Raw genomic sequence first — 15,843 nt, 5'->3', positions numbered from 1 at the left:
CAGCAGAGGGCACGTGGCAGGGGGCAGCCTGGCGGATGGTGGCGGGGGCCTGTACAGAGGGATCCAGTGGAAGCTGAGGGACAACAACCAGGGAGTCATGGGGTAAGTGCTGGCGCTGTGGCCTTTGCCAGGCACACATGCACAGCGGGGCACATGCCCACAGGGGGCTGAGGGTGGGGAGCCCCTGCGGGTCCTTCCCCAGAGCATCGGTGGCTTTTCATTTCTTCATCTATTTCTTGGCCAGCCTCAGTTGTGCTTTCTTTGGAATTCCCTTCAGCTGTCCATGTCCCTCACATAGTCATTTCTGCCTTCCTTCTCTCCTTCTAGCTGTCCATTACCTGCCCAATGCATTCTCATTGCCTTTCTGCCTTCTTCCATACCCGCTGATCCCCTTCCTGCCCTCCACACCTTGGTCCCCATCACCACACCCCAAGATGAAACCCCTTAGTGCTGGGATAGTATTACCTCCCTAGAACATTCTTGCCTTAGCATCTTTAGATGCTTAGGAACAGGAGGTCCTCTTCTTGCCAAGAATAGAATCATCTAGAATGCTCCTTCCCTCCACCAACCCCAGACAAGAATCTTGTCAGCCTTGAAAGACACTGCCTGCTCTTGACCCTTTGGCCTGTCTTTTATGTTTATTTAAAAAGAAAAAAATCTTGCGTTTGCTATGCCTAGACTGTCCTGAAAGAAATCACTGAGGGACAGCTGCGTTAGGGTGGCAGAGATGGTAAGATCCTCTGAATCCTGATAGAACTTTCCAGGAGTGCATGGTTGGCAGCTTCTCACTGTGAAGTTGTCACTGTGGCAGGACAGTGGTCCTAAGTGTGTGAATGTTGCACCATTAGTGACTTTGTGTTTAACGTTCAGCTCTTACAATTTCCACCTTTCATGGAAAAGTGCAGTGGTGTGGTTTAGGGCTGGTGCTGGGGAACGCCTCATAGCTGCCCACATTTTCTTCAGTCATTTTTGTCAGCTTCAAGAGTGCTCTCCATGGTCATCACCTTTTATTAAAGACTTGTGCTTCCATCCTGTTAACCTTTCTAAGATGAAGCATAAACCTGGGGTTTAGTGACAACGAATTGATGCTGAGATGCTGAGGGACTCTGGTAGTTTTGTCTTATAGGAATGAGCTCTGGTTAAGTAATCATTGTCAACTAGTACCTGGAAGGTCTCTAAATGCATTTTCCTGAAGCCTCTTGCCTGTTTCTAGAAAAGAAACATTATGAATCTAAAATGCTGGCCACCTCTGATGGATGAGAAGTTGTTCTCCTTTCTCCTTACCGTTTAATGTAAACCCTGAAAAGTTCACCCACAGAAGCCTTGGATATTGTATTGTTCTCAGAAGGATCAGGGAGGAATGTACATTTCCCTGAGGGATTACTGCTTAAAAACTGATTGTAAACTTGTTAAGCGGCTTGTCACTGACATTAGACTTTCTATTCTTCCTGCTCCCAGAAGAAGACACCAACAGTTAGGAGTTTAACTTTTGAGGCTTACTAGTGTTGAGAGGTACATCAAACAGTTCTAAGAAGGTCTGCTAAGAGACTTCTGGGTTCTGAATGATTTTGTTTTGATTTGTGTGGCTTTATTTCTTAGTTTTTTGTTTTGTTTGTCTGTTTATTTCTGTTTTTGTTTTTCGAGACAGGGTTTCTCTGTGGCTTTGGAGGCTGTCCTGGAACTAGCTCTTTTGTAAATCAGGCTTGTCTCAAACTCACAGAGACTTGCCTGCCTCTGCCTCCTGAGTGCTGGGATTAAAGGTGTGTGCATCCACTGCCTGGCTTATTTCTTAGATTTTAAGGGAGTTTTCCAATTTTTTGTTCTTAAAAAATTAATTTATTTTGTACATATGCCTGCATGTGTGCACGTGCGTGTGTGCACACACACCCCAATGTAAGGAAGGGAGTGGAAATCATAGGACAGCGTAGCGGGAGTTGTTGTTCTTCTAGGTCTCAGGGACTTCCTGAAGCAGTTGTGAGTTGTTTACCTTCCTGTTTAAGGTGCTTCCCTGTAGGATGAAATGTTTCAATCTCAGAGGAAACTTAACACTATTTTGACATTAAATTTAGTTTGACTCTTAGCATTTTTTCTGTGTTCTTGGGATTTAACTGGTACTGTGCTAGTAGATGAGCAAATATATGGGTCCTGGACAGATAGGGACTTGGGACACATAGCATGTGGACAGGGCATTAGAACTCTGAGATTGCTATCCTTTATGTCCTGTATCTCTTGTGCCAGTGGTTGGCTAAACTCCCTGAGTGCCCCTAAGACTTTAAGCGTTTGAACCCTTACTCTTCACATTGCCCAAGTTCTTGAATCTTGGTTCTTCCTTAGCTTACTTCATGTTCTTGCAAGTGCAAGCTTATGTTTAACCCTTCTTTTATAAATGAATTCCTTTCTTCTCACTTGATAGAAACACACTTCATGTAGAATACTATACGAGGGCTGGGGGTATAGTCCAGTTATAGAACACTTGTATGGTACCTTAGGTTCAATCCTTAGTAATGCCACAAAAGAAAAAAGATAGGGAAAAAGAAAGAATAAGTACTTGGATCTTTAATGTTTTTTGTTTTATTTTTGTGTCTGGTGATACCTTTCTTGCACAAATAAAGCCTGTCTGGGGGTCACATGTGGGGTCTGAACTTAGATTATCATACTTAGGCAACAAGAACTCTTATTCACTGAGTCATCTCCTCAGCCCTAGGTGATTGTGTTCTGTAAACCTCCCTGATGTCTGTCTTTCTGATTGCATTTCCATTATGTCATTTTAGTTTGTTCATTTGGCCTTATAGTTTTTAAGGATCATGATTGGAACTAGGGAGTTGTTTTAATTTTTTTCATGAATAATTTATAGGTGAATGATACCTGTTTTTAAAAGGCAGATAGGAGCTGGAGAGATGGCTCAATGGTTAAGAGCATTGGTTATCTCTTCTAGAAGTGATGGATTATGATGGAGAAGTGTAAGCTGAATAAACCCTTTCCTCTCCATCTTGCTTTTGGTAATGGTGTTTCATAGCAGTAGAAACACTACCTCGGACAGCCTCTTCTCCCATTCTTGCTGGGATTTTGACTGACTTGATCGTGTGCAGGTCTTGTGCATGTAGTCATTGCTGCTTTGAGTTCATGTGTGCAGTAGTCCTGTTGTGTCCAGAAAATGGTTTTTCTGCATACAGATGCCCACTACCTATTGCTCTTGCAATCTTTCATCTTTCTCTTCTGCAATGGTCCCTGGGACTTATAAAGGAGGGAATGTGGTATAGATGTCCCAGTTAGAGGTGAGCACTCAGTCTCTTATTCTCTGCCTCTTGGCCAGTGTGGGTCACTGTATTATTCACCACCTATTGCAAAGAAAATTTTCACCGAGGAACGTTGATAGATACATTAACCTATGGGTATGAAGATAAGAATGTAGAGGGAATTGGGTCACTATGTCCATTTAGCATGTTAGTTTTCCTCTAGAGTCTACAACCTAGCCAGCCATAGATTTGTGAACAATTAACAGTTGCAGGCATGAGTTTGGCCTTGTTTTGTAGGATTTAAAATACAATCAGGAAGAGATTGGGTACTCCCATAACTTTCATGCTGCTGCTGCACTGGTGGACGTTTCATGTTAGACCAGTCATTACTGTAGCTCCCAGAATTCACAAGACTTCAGTGAGCAATCAACCCTCAGTGTCTGATGTTTCTCCAGGGTCCTTTGCTGAGTCCTCGGGGCACTTCCTTCTCTTTCTTTTTAACTAGTCTCTCTATGGCTGTGGATTGTAGCATGGTTATCCTTTACAGCTAATATCCACTTATGAGTGAGTGCATACCATGTTTGTCTTTCTGTGTCTGGGTTACCTCTCTCAGGATATTTTTTCTAATTCCTTTCATTTGCCTGCAAATTTCCTGGTGTCCTTGTTTCTTACAGTTGAGTAATACTCCATTCTGTAAGTGTACCACATTTTCTTTATCAATTCCTTGATTGAGGGACATCTAGGTTGTTTCCAGGTTCTGGCTATTACAAATAATGCTATAGTGAGCAAGTGTCCTTGTGGTATGATTGAGCATCCTTTGGGTATATGCCCAAGACCAGTATAGCTGGGTCTTGAGGTAGATTGATTCTCAGTTTTCTGAGAAACTGCCACACTGACTTCTGAAGTGGCTCTACAGTTTTGCACTCCCATCAGCAGTGAAGGAGTGTTCCCCTTACTCCACATCCTCTCCAGCATAGGCTGTCACTTGTGTTTTTTATCTTAACCATTTTGACAGGTGTAAGATGGAATCTCAGAGTCCTTTTGATTAGCATTTCCTTGATGGTTAATGATGTTGGACATTTTCTTAAGTGTTTCTCAGCCATTTGAGATTCTTCTATTGAGAATTCTCTGTTGAGATCTGTGCCCTCTTTCTGATTGGATTATTTGGTTTGTTGATATCTAGTTTTTTGAGTTCTTTATATATTTTGGAAATCAGCCCTCTGTCAGATGTGGGGTTGGGGAAGATCTATTCCCAGTCTGTGGGTGACGTTTTGTCCTATTGATGGTGTTCTTTGCCTTACAGAAACTTTTCAATTCCATGAGGTTCCATTTAGTAATTATTAGTCTTAGTGCCTGTTTATTGGTGTTCTGTACAGGAAGTTGTCTCTTGTACCAATGTGTTCTTGAAAATTTCCACTTTCTCTTCTATTAGGTTCAGTGTACCTGGATTTATGTTGAGGTCTTGGTCTACTTGTACTTGTGTTTTGTGCAGGGTGGCAGATGTGGATCTATTTGCATTCTTCTACATTTCAGCATCAAGTTATATTGGCACCATTTGTTGAACATGATTAGGTGTCCATGGGTATGTGGATTTGTGTCTCTGGGTCTTGGATTCCATTCCATCGATCTACCTGTCTGTTTTTATGCCAGTACCATGTGATTTTTGTTACTATAGCTCTGTAGTAGAGCTTGAAATGAGGGATGGTAATACTTTCAGAAGTTCTTTTATTGTCATGCCTTGTTCTTAAGTTTCACTGTTCACCATTAAAAATCTCTAACTCCTTATTGTTTTCTGTATTATCATATTATACAAATACTAACACAAGTGTAAATCAAAGCTGAGTATGTGGAATGGTATAGAACTTGCCTAGCATGTGCCAGGACCTGCTTCCAAACCACAGCAAGGATCTAAATTGTTTATATGTTATTGTTAATTTACTTTCAAATATTATGTGTGTGACTGAATGTGGGTATGTGACTGCATGTGAAGGATTGTACCCACTGAGGCCAGAAGAGGGCGCTGTATCCATTGGAATCAGAGTTACCGGGAGATGTTAGCAGTCAACCAGGCTCTGGAAACCAAACGTGGTCCTCTAGAACAGCAGAAAGTGATCTTAACCACTGAGCCATCTCTCCAGCCTCTAAATATGAACCCTGTAACAGTTATTACTGACTTCACATATTCATTCCCGCAGCACACTTAATTTTCATGCACTTAATTTGTTCTTTGTGCTACTGATGCAAAACTAGAGTATCCAACTCAGAATAGGTCATTGGATTCCGATTTTAAATAACACACCACACCATTTTCTTTTTAGGGAAAAGGAGCAGTGAAAGAAAATCGATGGGTGTTCAAGAAAATCCAAGAATGGCAGTCATAACTTGGATGGAGTCTAAAATAAAAGATATCCAATCTGCTATCTCTAAAGCAAACACCCAAGAATGCGTGGTTATGACACTTCACAGAGCAGCTGAGCAGTCTCCATCCTGGAACAGTCATTCTCGGTTTTGGTACTATTTGGAAAGCTTTAGAAATATTACTTTAATTGGTCTGTGGAGATTCTGACCACATCAGGACATATGCTATTTCCATAATCTTAAGCAGCAGTCCACATAGGGAATGCCTATGTGATACTAGGCATGGTCTTTCGAAGCTCAGGCCTAACCATTTGTGTGGTAGCTGAGGATGACCTTAAACTTAGGCTCTTCAATATCTAGTTTTATGTAGTGTCAGGATCTGGACCCAGAGTTTCTCACATGTTAGGTAAACACACTGCCAGCATGCTACAAACTCATCCCTGCTTGGTCTGATTTCTTTAGGGTAAAGATGTGAAACCTGGGCTCTGACTGTGAGACAAAGTTTTGTTACCCTTTCAGTGGCTGTGTGATCTGGGAGAAAGGATGCTGAGTGCTAATTCCTTACCTGACAATCAGGTTGAAGATGGGGAGAGGAGGATTCTGTGAGGGAGAGAAAGTTGCCTCTTGTACATGGAAGAGTGCATGTTAGATCATTTTACTGGTTTATGTGAAGACACAACCCTCGGCATCCCTGGAGCCTAAACCTGAGTGCCCTCTCCGAGGGACCACTTTGGTAATTTTCAGGAATTTTTGGCTTGCACAACCAATGGCAGACTATGGTGACAGTAACAGTGGCTTAGAGTGGGATTTTGATCCTTAGGTTCTTAATTTGATAAATATGTAAATACATTTTCCAGAAAATATATAAATATGGGTGTCAGATTAGTGTATCGAGGCATTTTTCAGTCCCCATTTTTTAAAGCTTTTAAAAGAAACTTTTATTTTGTAGCATGTGAATTACAGGAAACAAAACACAAGAAGCTAAGAACAGTCTCCCAGTCACAAGCAGTTCAGTTTGATGTGTCCTTCCAGATGCTGAAAATGTACATATGTTTAGGGAATTGAGATTATACAGTATGTACCAAGCTTTCCCCTGCATTGTGAATATTCACCAACTAAAAATCCCATGCTACATGAGTATTTTGATAACCAAGAATATGCCACACCATCTCAGTCTGTCAGATAAATGTGTAATCCTGTCTTCCTTGGCAACAAAAATTTCATAGAAGACAAAATGGCAGCAGGCTTCTAGATAGATGTACTGACAAAGTTACAATTAAGATTCTGCATTCCCTCAATGCTCAGCTTAGAGAGAAACAAAAAAGCAGCAGACCAATGAAGTACAACATTCCTAAGTTTATCATCAAATGTATATACTAAAATATGAAGGTGTTCCTGCTCAATAAATGTATTCCTGTGGAGCACTGAAGATGTACCCATGGCATGGGTCCTCAGGATGTCAATCTCAACAGAGCACAGGGCTGCAGATCTCACCCTGTGAACCTTTCTGTGCTCCTCCAGTCAACCTAGCAACATGAATTAACTCACACTGTCCAGGCATGGCTTAGCTAGTCTATGTTCAAGAGTCACCTTTTATTTCAGCATATGAAGCTATGCTTTTAACCCTATGCTCTCCTTAGGACATTTATGAAGTTCAGATATTGTGTAATGAATTTTGTACACAATAAATAGAGGTATCTTCCCATATGCATGTATAGATACCTGGGTACAGATGTAACTGTCTTCCAGATGTGGTGGTCCCAGCAAAGAGCTTTTCCTTCATCCCTCTTCTCTGCACAGCTCCAGTCAAGAATGATTCTACTACCAGTATTACAAAGGCCACCCCAGAAGACAGCCCTTTCTTTGGGCCCCTGGACTTGTCCTCTAATACTTGTCAACATTCCACACTAACTGAAATGCACACCAGAACAATGGCTAGGCTGGTGGAACCAACCACCAGGCCACCTACCCTTCTTTCCCTATCTATCTCCACCTGGTAACATCATCTGCTCAAAGATATAGTCTAACAATTCCAAACAACCCCCATAAACATTCCTATGAAATAATAATCTCTAGAAAGTGTTAACCCTCTATTTCTTCCATGTGCATTTTTACATTAATTAGTACATGTGGGCACATACTTGCCACTGTAAGTGTATGGTGGCTACAAGACAATTAGTGAATCAGTTTTCTCCTTTTATCATGTGAGTCATGGAGCAAAAACTCAGGGTTGCAAGTGCCTTACCATCAGTCCATTATGCACATCTTCTTACTGTTTTGAGCCAAAGTCTATGTTTCCCTGGCTGGCCTGTAACTCACAAGATCCATCTGCCACACAAAGTCTATTATGCACTTAAAAGTCTAAAGACTAGATGTTTCCAATAACACTTTTGTTTCCCTAGCATACCTACAGTGCATTGCAGGAAATAAACTGCACATACCTATAAATAGCAATGTTCTTGTCTAGAACCTCTTCCATCTCTCTCAACCCAGTTTACATAACTGTTATTTTCTTTTTGGGGGATATTAACAATTCCACTTCCTAAGCATTTTCCCTATGAATTTTAACACAACTTTAAAAACACATCTTTTCACTAACTCTACTCCATCACATACTGGCAGCCCCTTCACCATCTAGGAAAACTAAGTGCTGATATTTGGACTTGTCATCTTCTGTATACAGCACAAATAAGATGCACAGACAAAGGGATAATGGCTAATCTTGCATTACCAAAGCTTACGTTAGAATTAGGCCCTTCATACACTCTCTTTCTTCCTCCCTCCCAAACCAGCACAAGACTATATTGCTCAGAAGTGATCTTAGCATTCCATTTCCAAAGGACAGCATTTCACCACAACTTTAAACAGGACAAACTAGAACATGTATTATTTACTACATGTATCTTTAACATACTTTGTGCACTTCTAAATACCTAGAAGGTCTAGATGTTTCAGATGAGGACATAAATGTATCCCCTATATACAGAGTAGTGTTGAAACCACATGCATTTAACAATGGGTAGATCTCAAAGTGTCTTCTGCTAAGAGCATTCTGGTCTCCCATCTCCACTGTATCACATGACACTGGCACCTAACACTTTCAGAATACAACCTTGTATGTCTTTAACACAGAGTATACAGAATTGGCTATTTTACTAACTGTACTTTTGTCATACACTGGCATACCCTTTAATGCCTACAAACTAAAATTAGGACTCCTTTGTCCAGTATGTACAATATATACAGTATTGCAAATCTAAATGAAATGTAAATACGGGGTGATGGGTAAGCTAAAACTATCTAGCACACTAATGGATCTTTTTGCAGTTTCTTCCCCCCCACCTCCTCAATCCATTGAACAAGTACACCTGGTACTGCTCTCAGAGGTGGGTTAGCAATTCTACTTCTAAACATAGTATCTCCAGTTTTTCAAAATCCATTTACACAAAGTTTTATTCTACTACTTCTACTTTTAAATGCATCAAACACTTTTGCAATGGTTATTATCTGAGGTATCTTCTAAATGTAACCATCTGGGCTTTGACCCACTATTCTTCTTTTCTCCCTTCTTTTTCTGTGCTTAGCATGCATGAAAACTGTAATGAAATTGGAAAATCATTTTTTCCCTAAAAGGCAGGCCTCTTGTTTCATTGAAAAAAAACCACATAACAAGCATGTCCAATATCTGGGAAGTGACAAACACATCCTTTGAACAAAAGAATCATTTGTGCCAATCCTTTTCCATTTGCCTGTGGAAGGAGATGGAGGTCCGGGTTGGCAGGAAGGTGAAGCCTCAGGAAGTACCTGAATAATGAACTTGAAGACTGATTACATAGTGCACTGGACATAAAATTGTAAACAAGAACGTGACCTGAGCAGCGATTTATTGAATCTGTGAGGAAAACAGTATGGAGATTCTCCAAACTGAGTCTCCTAGACTTATTGGGTGCCATCCCCTCCTCTCCATCCACGAGCCATGGATAGATCTTTCTACAAAGGAAAAATTACAGCCTCCTGGGATGCTCTCTTCCAGTCCTGGGAGTCCCTTTCGTTATGGCTTAGTGTAAATCTCTATGTTGCTTTAGAAATTTCCAAAAGGTCATTATCTGTCATCTCTCTTCATTTATCTCACTGGTTCTCAATCTTCCTAATGCTGCAACCCTTTAATGCAGTTTCCCATGTTGTGATGACCCCAACTAAGAAATTATTTTCATTGCTACTTCATGACTAATTTTGCTACTGTTAAGACCAGAGTGCAAATTCCCTGCATGCAGGATATCTGATATGCAGTCCCTGTGAAAGGGTCATCACCCACAGGCTGAAAACGGGTGATTTATCGGTTTTGGAGACAGGTCTTGTTTGGAGACAGGCTTAGGCTGTCCTGAAACTCCCTATGTAGACCAGGCTTCTCTTGAAATTGCTGTGATCTGCCTGCTTCTGCCTGTTAAGTCTAGGGTTATAGATATGTGCCACCACACTTGCTAGATGTGGTGACACATTACCTGTAATCCCAGCACTTGGGAAGTAGAGGCAGGAGGATCAGGAAGAAGTTCAAGGTTACCTTCTGTTCCATAAGAGTTTGAGGCCAGCTGTGTCAGAAACAAAATGGTCAGCCAGGGAGTATAGTGCTGGAAGGATAGGAATGCATCATGGTGTTTGATGATGCTGTATATTAAAGTGAACATGTTCTATTTGTCAGTATGGGCCTTGTGCATGTGTGGGCATTTCTGAAACATGCTTAGATCGGGTGAGGATGTGTTGTATCAGGGAGTTTGTGGATAGCATATCTTTCTTATGGCCAGTCCTGTCTTTGCCAAGCACACATTCCTTTTTGCTTGGTAGAGTCCTGTAGGATCAATCCCCATTACCTCTTTGGTTGGAGGCATTAGGTTCCCTGAGTATTTAAGTGAGTTTGACAAGGTTGCAGTTTATCTCCAGAAAGGTTTTAGTCCTTTAGTGCTAATTGTCTTGAAAGGTAGAGGCTATACTCATGTGAGTTTAATGTACTTGATGTACAGTGAAGAGAGTCACCTACATCTTTTGAGAATATTGATAACCAAAAATAAATTAAAAAATAAAGCCAGATCTACCAGTTCAGGTGTGAGAAGAATAATCATGGATTTAAATATGGTTCAGGGACATTGTTAGCATTCAGGCACATCTTGACCCTGCCCCATGGGGACCTCTCAGAGCCATCCCCTGGCTCAGTACATAGGTGCAAATGTTCCTTTAAGAGACAAGTTCTCCCTACTGCTGCTCTCCCTTTCTGTAATTTCTCAGAGGAGGCAGGCAGATCTCTCTCTCTCTCTCTCTCTCTCTCTCTCTCTCTCTCTCTCTCTCTCTCTCTCTCTCTCTCTCAGCACACAGTATCCAAGAATTCTTGACATGGGCATTAGGATTGATTGGAAGCTGCCATAGGATGATTTTCATTGCCTTTAAGTTTCTGGATGCCATTCTTTACCATTTGCCATTTTAACATGAAGAATTTGGGAATCTTAGGAAATGGTGAAAATTCATTTAGAAATGAATTTATCGCCGGGCGTTGGTGGCGCACGCCTTTAATCCCGGCACTCGGAAGGCAGAGGCAGGCGGATCTCTGTGAGTTCGAGGCCAGGCTGGACCGATAGCCTCTAAAACAGAGAAACCCTGTCTCGTAAAACCAAAAAAAAAAAAAAAAAAAAAAGAAATGAATTTATCAAGATGTGAATCCAAGTGTTTTGGTTGTTGTAGTTGTTTTTGTTTTCTCTAAATGCTTTATTTTTCATACAAATGATGCCCTTTCAGGAGAAGGGGATGTGTGTATTTTGAGTGTCTAATGAATCTACCACTAAGATAGCAGTGCGGATGAGGGGGGAGGGAGTGTCTAGGAGGGGCCCTTGAAACCCTGCAGCTTGGAAATGTGGGGGTATACAACATCTGAAGTGGGAGGAGGAGGAAAAAGAGGAACAGGAAGAAGAGGAGGAGGAGGAGGAAGAAAAGGAAAGAGCAAGAGCAGGATAGGAGAAGGAGAAACAGTGGAGCAGGGCCAGAAGGAGGACATGCGCCTGAGAATGGAAGGCAGAGGCCAGAAGGAGGACATGCGCCTGAGAATGGAAGGCACCCGGGGAAGACAGCTCTAGCAGACACGTTATTTCAAAGATGACTTTGGCTACTGTTCCGCTGGAGGCAGTCTCTTCCAATCTGTGTTTGAATGCTTCTGCATCCTGGTGAAATCAAGCTGCTCACTCATTTGTTGGCTCTAAAACTGGCTTATTGCAAGTGTTCAAACAAACTAATTCGGGGAACTCTGAGGGCGTTCTAATTTGACCCGTGTACTCCTAAGTCTTGCCAGGTTATTTGGACTCACACACTAAGAAGCATACAGAAGGAAGATGTATGGGCATACTACAGAGAGTCAGGTGGCGTTCCAGAATGAATTAATTTTCCTTTGCCTCTCGAGAATATGAATTTCCCTTCTGGCCAATTACAGAAGAAAAGAGCCTTTAACCTAAAATGTTCCCCCAAGTTCAGAGACAGAACTAAGTTGAAACCCAAATCACCTGTGCAGTGGCAAGGACAGAATCTTCAGATGAAAGTAGGGACTAGGTCAACAGAAGGAGTCCCTGCCCTGGCTCAAATTCCTGCAGCTCCTTTAGCTCCTAGGGCTGATAAGCCAGCAATCACCACTGGCCCACACTGTCACCCAATTAGCTCCACATGTATAAGTTCCACAGAAGAAGAACAGCATGAAAATCCAAGGAATATGTCTCCTCCTAAAGATACTAGGCTCATAATCATCAAACTCCAATGAGAGTGACTTGTTAGAACTGCCAGATAAAAATTCAGAAGAATTAATATGATGATGCACAAATGACTCAAAGAGGACATGATTATACTCCAACAACAACAAAAAACTTAATGAAAGAAGAAAGTCAATGCAAAAATGTGAAAGTAGAATTCAATGAGGATACAGAATTACTGAAGAAATGCCAAATTTAAACAAAGCTGGAAATGAAAAATCCAATAAGCCAAGTAAAAACTCCACCAGTAGAATGGATCAGATGGCAAAGAGTGTTGGGCCTGAAGGCAAGGTAGAGCAATCAGATTATTCAGTAAATGTCAATGATGAATTGAAAACACTTGAAAAGAACATGTAAGATCTCTGGGACACTATGGAAAGTTCAGATTCTGAGCAGAGCAAAGAACATTTTCTATAGAATCACAGAAGAAAACTTCACAAACCTAGAGAAAGAGATGCCCATCTAGGTACAAGAGGCCAACAGAACTCTACATAGACAGGACCAGAAAGGAAATTGCCCACAACAGATGATGACCTCTGACCTAGGAACCAGCAGCTGTAGCAAGGAAGAGAGTGGCTTCACCACTCTTGCCTCTCCCCCACCTCAGGGCTGTGACAAGGAGGAAGACGCTTGAGCCAGCCTCACTGAGTTCATGTGTTCATCTGGCTGGAGAAATATAAGAGGCTGAACAGAAGAGCTCTAGGATATGGATGTGAAATAGATGAAAGGGAATGACTGATAATCATGAGGAAATAATTATGTTAACATCTCCTAGCAACAATACTGTACCCAACATTTACGTTAGCCAAACAACTGATACAAATGGAAGAACTCTTTCCACACTGATTTAGACCTTGCTTATGTTTGACTTTCATCTTTTCTTAGTTTTGAACTTACATGATTGCCTAAAACTTGGTCTGAACAGGTAACAATAGACCTTCGCCCAGGGTGTATTTGTAATTTTGCTATTCATTATGGGATGGTGGTTCAGGACATTGTGCTGTCCTGTGTCTGTAAAAGGTTTCATTATGTAGATGATAAGTTGCTAACTTCTGAGTGTTTGCAAACCAGGAAATCCATTTAAGTGTTGCTCCTGAAAGATCAAGCATGGGTGCTTAGTTCACAGAGGATACAAAGGTCAGATGTAGCTGTGGACTTTCTGGTTGAGTAAGGCACAAGTGATATAGCAACTAAGGTGTTTGGGAGAATTCTACAACAGCTTGGGCCTGTACATGCTAAGGAATGAACAAAGATATCTTGTGAAGAATGCAAACAGATGCTCCCAGAAGGTTTAAGATTGTTGAGACTCCAAGTGATAGGGGGTCATCTCCCAGTGCTTAGGTGGCTCACCTCCTTAAAGCTTTTGATCAGAGGTCACAGAAGACCCTAAAAGTATAAAGGTCAATGCCACTGCTCTTGGGTGTTTTTTTTCAGAGCTAGATCGTAAGATCCTATTGCTGAATGCATCATATGCTTTGGTTGCAGGACTTGGGTAAATAAAGCTTGTCTCCACCCTATGAACTATCTCATGTGTATCATAAGTTGATACTAAGACTGCCCAGGAGAGTTAAGGTAAAATTCCTAGTAGGTTGCAAATCTTGCATGTTTCATAATTGAAGTATAAGGAGAGATCTGCCAGCTCATGCAACAGTGACACAGAGTAGTTAGTTATAGATAGAGCCAACTTTCTGATGTGGTCTGAAGTCCACTCTACCAGGGAAAATTCATATCTGACATTGGGAACTTGGGCAAAATCTGTTACTAGTGAATTCCGAGGCTCCTATGCAGAAACAACTGATATTGCACTGTCTTTCTTAAATGTTGTAGCAGCTAGGGTGCATCCTAATATTTTAATTTACTGTCATAACCTATCCTATGTACATTTGGATATTTTTCCAGTTTCCCTTTTCATTTATGTTTTGTAGCAGGAGGAATGCCCCAGATCTCACCAACAGTGGTGTTCCAGAGACAATGAATGACCTGATAACATGACAATAACTAACTTGGAGGAGGAAAGGGGTCATTTCAGTTTATACCGGAAGCCAAAGCAGGAGCTGAAGACAGGAAGCTTACGGTAGGAAGTCAGGCAGAGACCATGGAAGCTGACCACTGTTTACTGATTCTTTTCTAGGCTCACGTTCAGGCAAACTTCAAATTGACATAATTAACAAAAGAACAAAAGGAGTTCTAGGACCCACGAGGGCTAAAGGATTAAAAAATTAAAATGTTGAAAATGTTACATCAGTTCCTAACTGAAGGAGACTCATCTGACAGCAAGGAATAGGGAAGGCAAAACTGGGCCAAAGGGCAGAAAATGGGGCAGGCAACATGGGGCATGATGGCTTTGTGTGTCATCAGGCACAACCATGATGAAACGTTTCGATGAAACGATTCACATGTCCTCTGGTGCACATGTTTCCACTGAGAAAGTTACAAAGAAGTAACTCTTGCCACTGCTTCTGGAGTCACTAAAGTCATCTTCTGTGCCTGGTGGTGCTAACCCCCCACCCCCACCTCACCCTTGTAGATAGCAGTGGGGGTTAGGTGGCATTTGCCTCAGAAGGAAAGTCAGGCAAAGGGTAATGTGACTGGCAGGTTTTAGGAAAGTGCACGTGGAGACTCAACCTGTGTAGTCTCAAGGGTTCCTAAGCAAATGCTGCTTGGCTATTCAGTGCCTCTGTTGTTTGAAGGCTACAATAGGCTGAGATAGTTCAGGGATCAGGTTTTGCACATAGGCAGTTAAGCATGGTTAGAATGCCTGATCTGTCACAGTTGTCTGACTTATGCTGTCCCAGTGGTAGGATTGTCTGTGTTTAGAAGCGTTGCTAGGTGATGGTGGGATGGAATACCGGTGCTACTGGGATTCTACCCTACAGGGCTTGCCTGTAGGTGCTTTGCCGTAGTCGTGAGTGCTGGTGGCAAAACTTACTTGCTGTTTTATTCATATCAGTATCACTGTGTTTTCCCTGAGGGGGAACAAAAGCCCACAGGGGGGAGGGCAGGGATGTAGGGGGTGGGTAGGGAGCTCCGAAATGAAGAAGTTCCTGACCTGCTTCGGTCAAAGGCAGTCTTCTTCCGACTCATCCACCAGCCAGAGGCCTCGGTTTCAGAACAGGGCTTCTACTCCCTGCCCCACCACACAGATCCCAAAGTCCAAAGCTCGCAGAAAGTTCCACACAGTACGTGAGCTTGGGTGATATTACAGAGGTTCAGTTCAGACTCGAGACTTGGAGAAATGGTGCTAATGACCAAGACAGGAACAACAGGTGACTGGGGCTGGGAGTCAGTGTCAAAGGGCAGGCTGGGAGGCACATGGAGAAAGAAAAGTCAACTTCCCTAACTAGCCTGGAGAACCAGGGTGAGGAAGGGACTGCCATGGCTTCCAGTGGTGGTGTCTAGAGTGTTGATCTTTGTCATGAGGCCATCTTGATAACCAAAGGTGGCAATCTCTGTGCTTGGCAGTTATTGTA

General features: G+C 42.0%; 1 protein-coding gene across 2 annotated transcripts in view; it reads left to right on the top strand.

Moving 5' to 3' along the window:
- LOC121138596 (HEAT repeat-containing protein 3-like) overlaps positions 1–15,835 on the top strand; it is a 33,329-nt gene extending 17,494 nt beyond the window's left edge. Inside the window, exon 9 of one of the 2 annotated variants that reach the window (XR_005875517.1) lies at positions 14,299–15,322. Coding sequence is in view for 1 of the 2 variants with exons in the window: in XM_040741262.1 (XP_040597196.1) it covers positions 14,299–14,348 (50 nt within the window). In the remaining variant the exon portion in view is untranslated. Of the gene's footprint in view, positions 1–14,298 lie in introns of both variants that reach the window. The other variant, XM_040741262.1, reaches the window with a different exon arrangement.
- Positions 15,836–15,843: the final 8 nt, after the last annotated feature.

Source organism: Mesocricetus auratus, unplaced genomic scaffold, assembly GCF_017639785.1.
Source record: "Mesocricetus auratus isolate SY011 unplaced genomic scaffold, BCM_Maur_2.0 contig_4660_pilon_obj, whole genome shotgun sequence".
NCBI lineage: Eukaryota > Metazoa > Chordata > Mammalia > Rodentia > Cricetidae > Mesocricetus > Mesocricetus auratus.
This window is presented reverse-complemented; position numbering and strand designations above follow the sequence as displayed.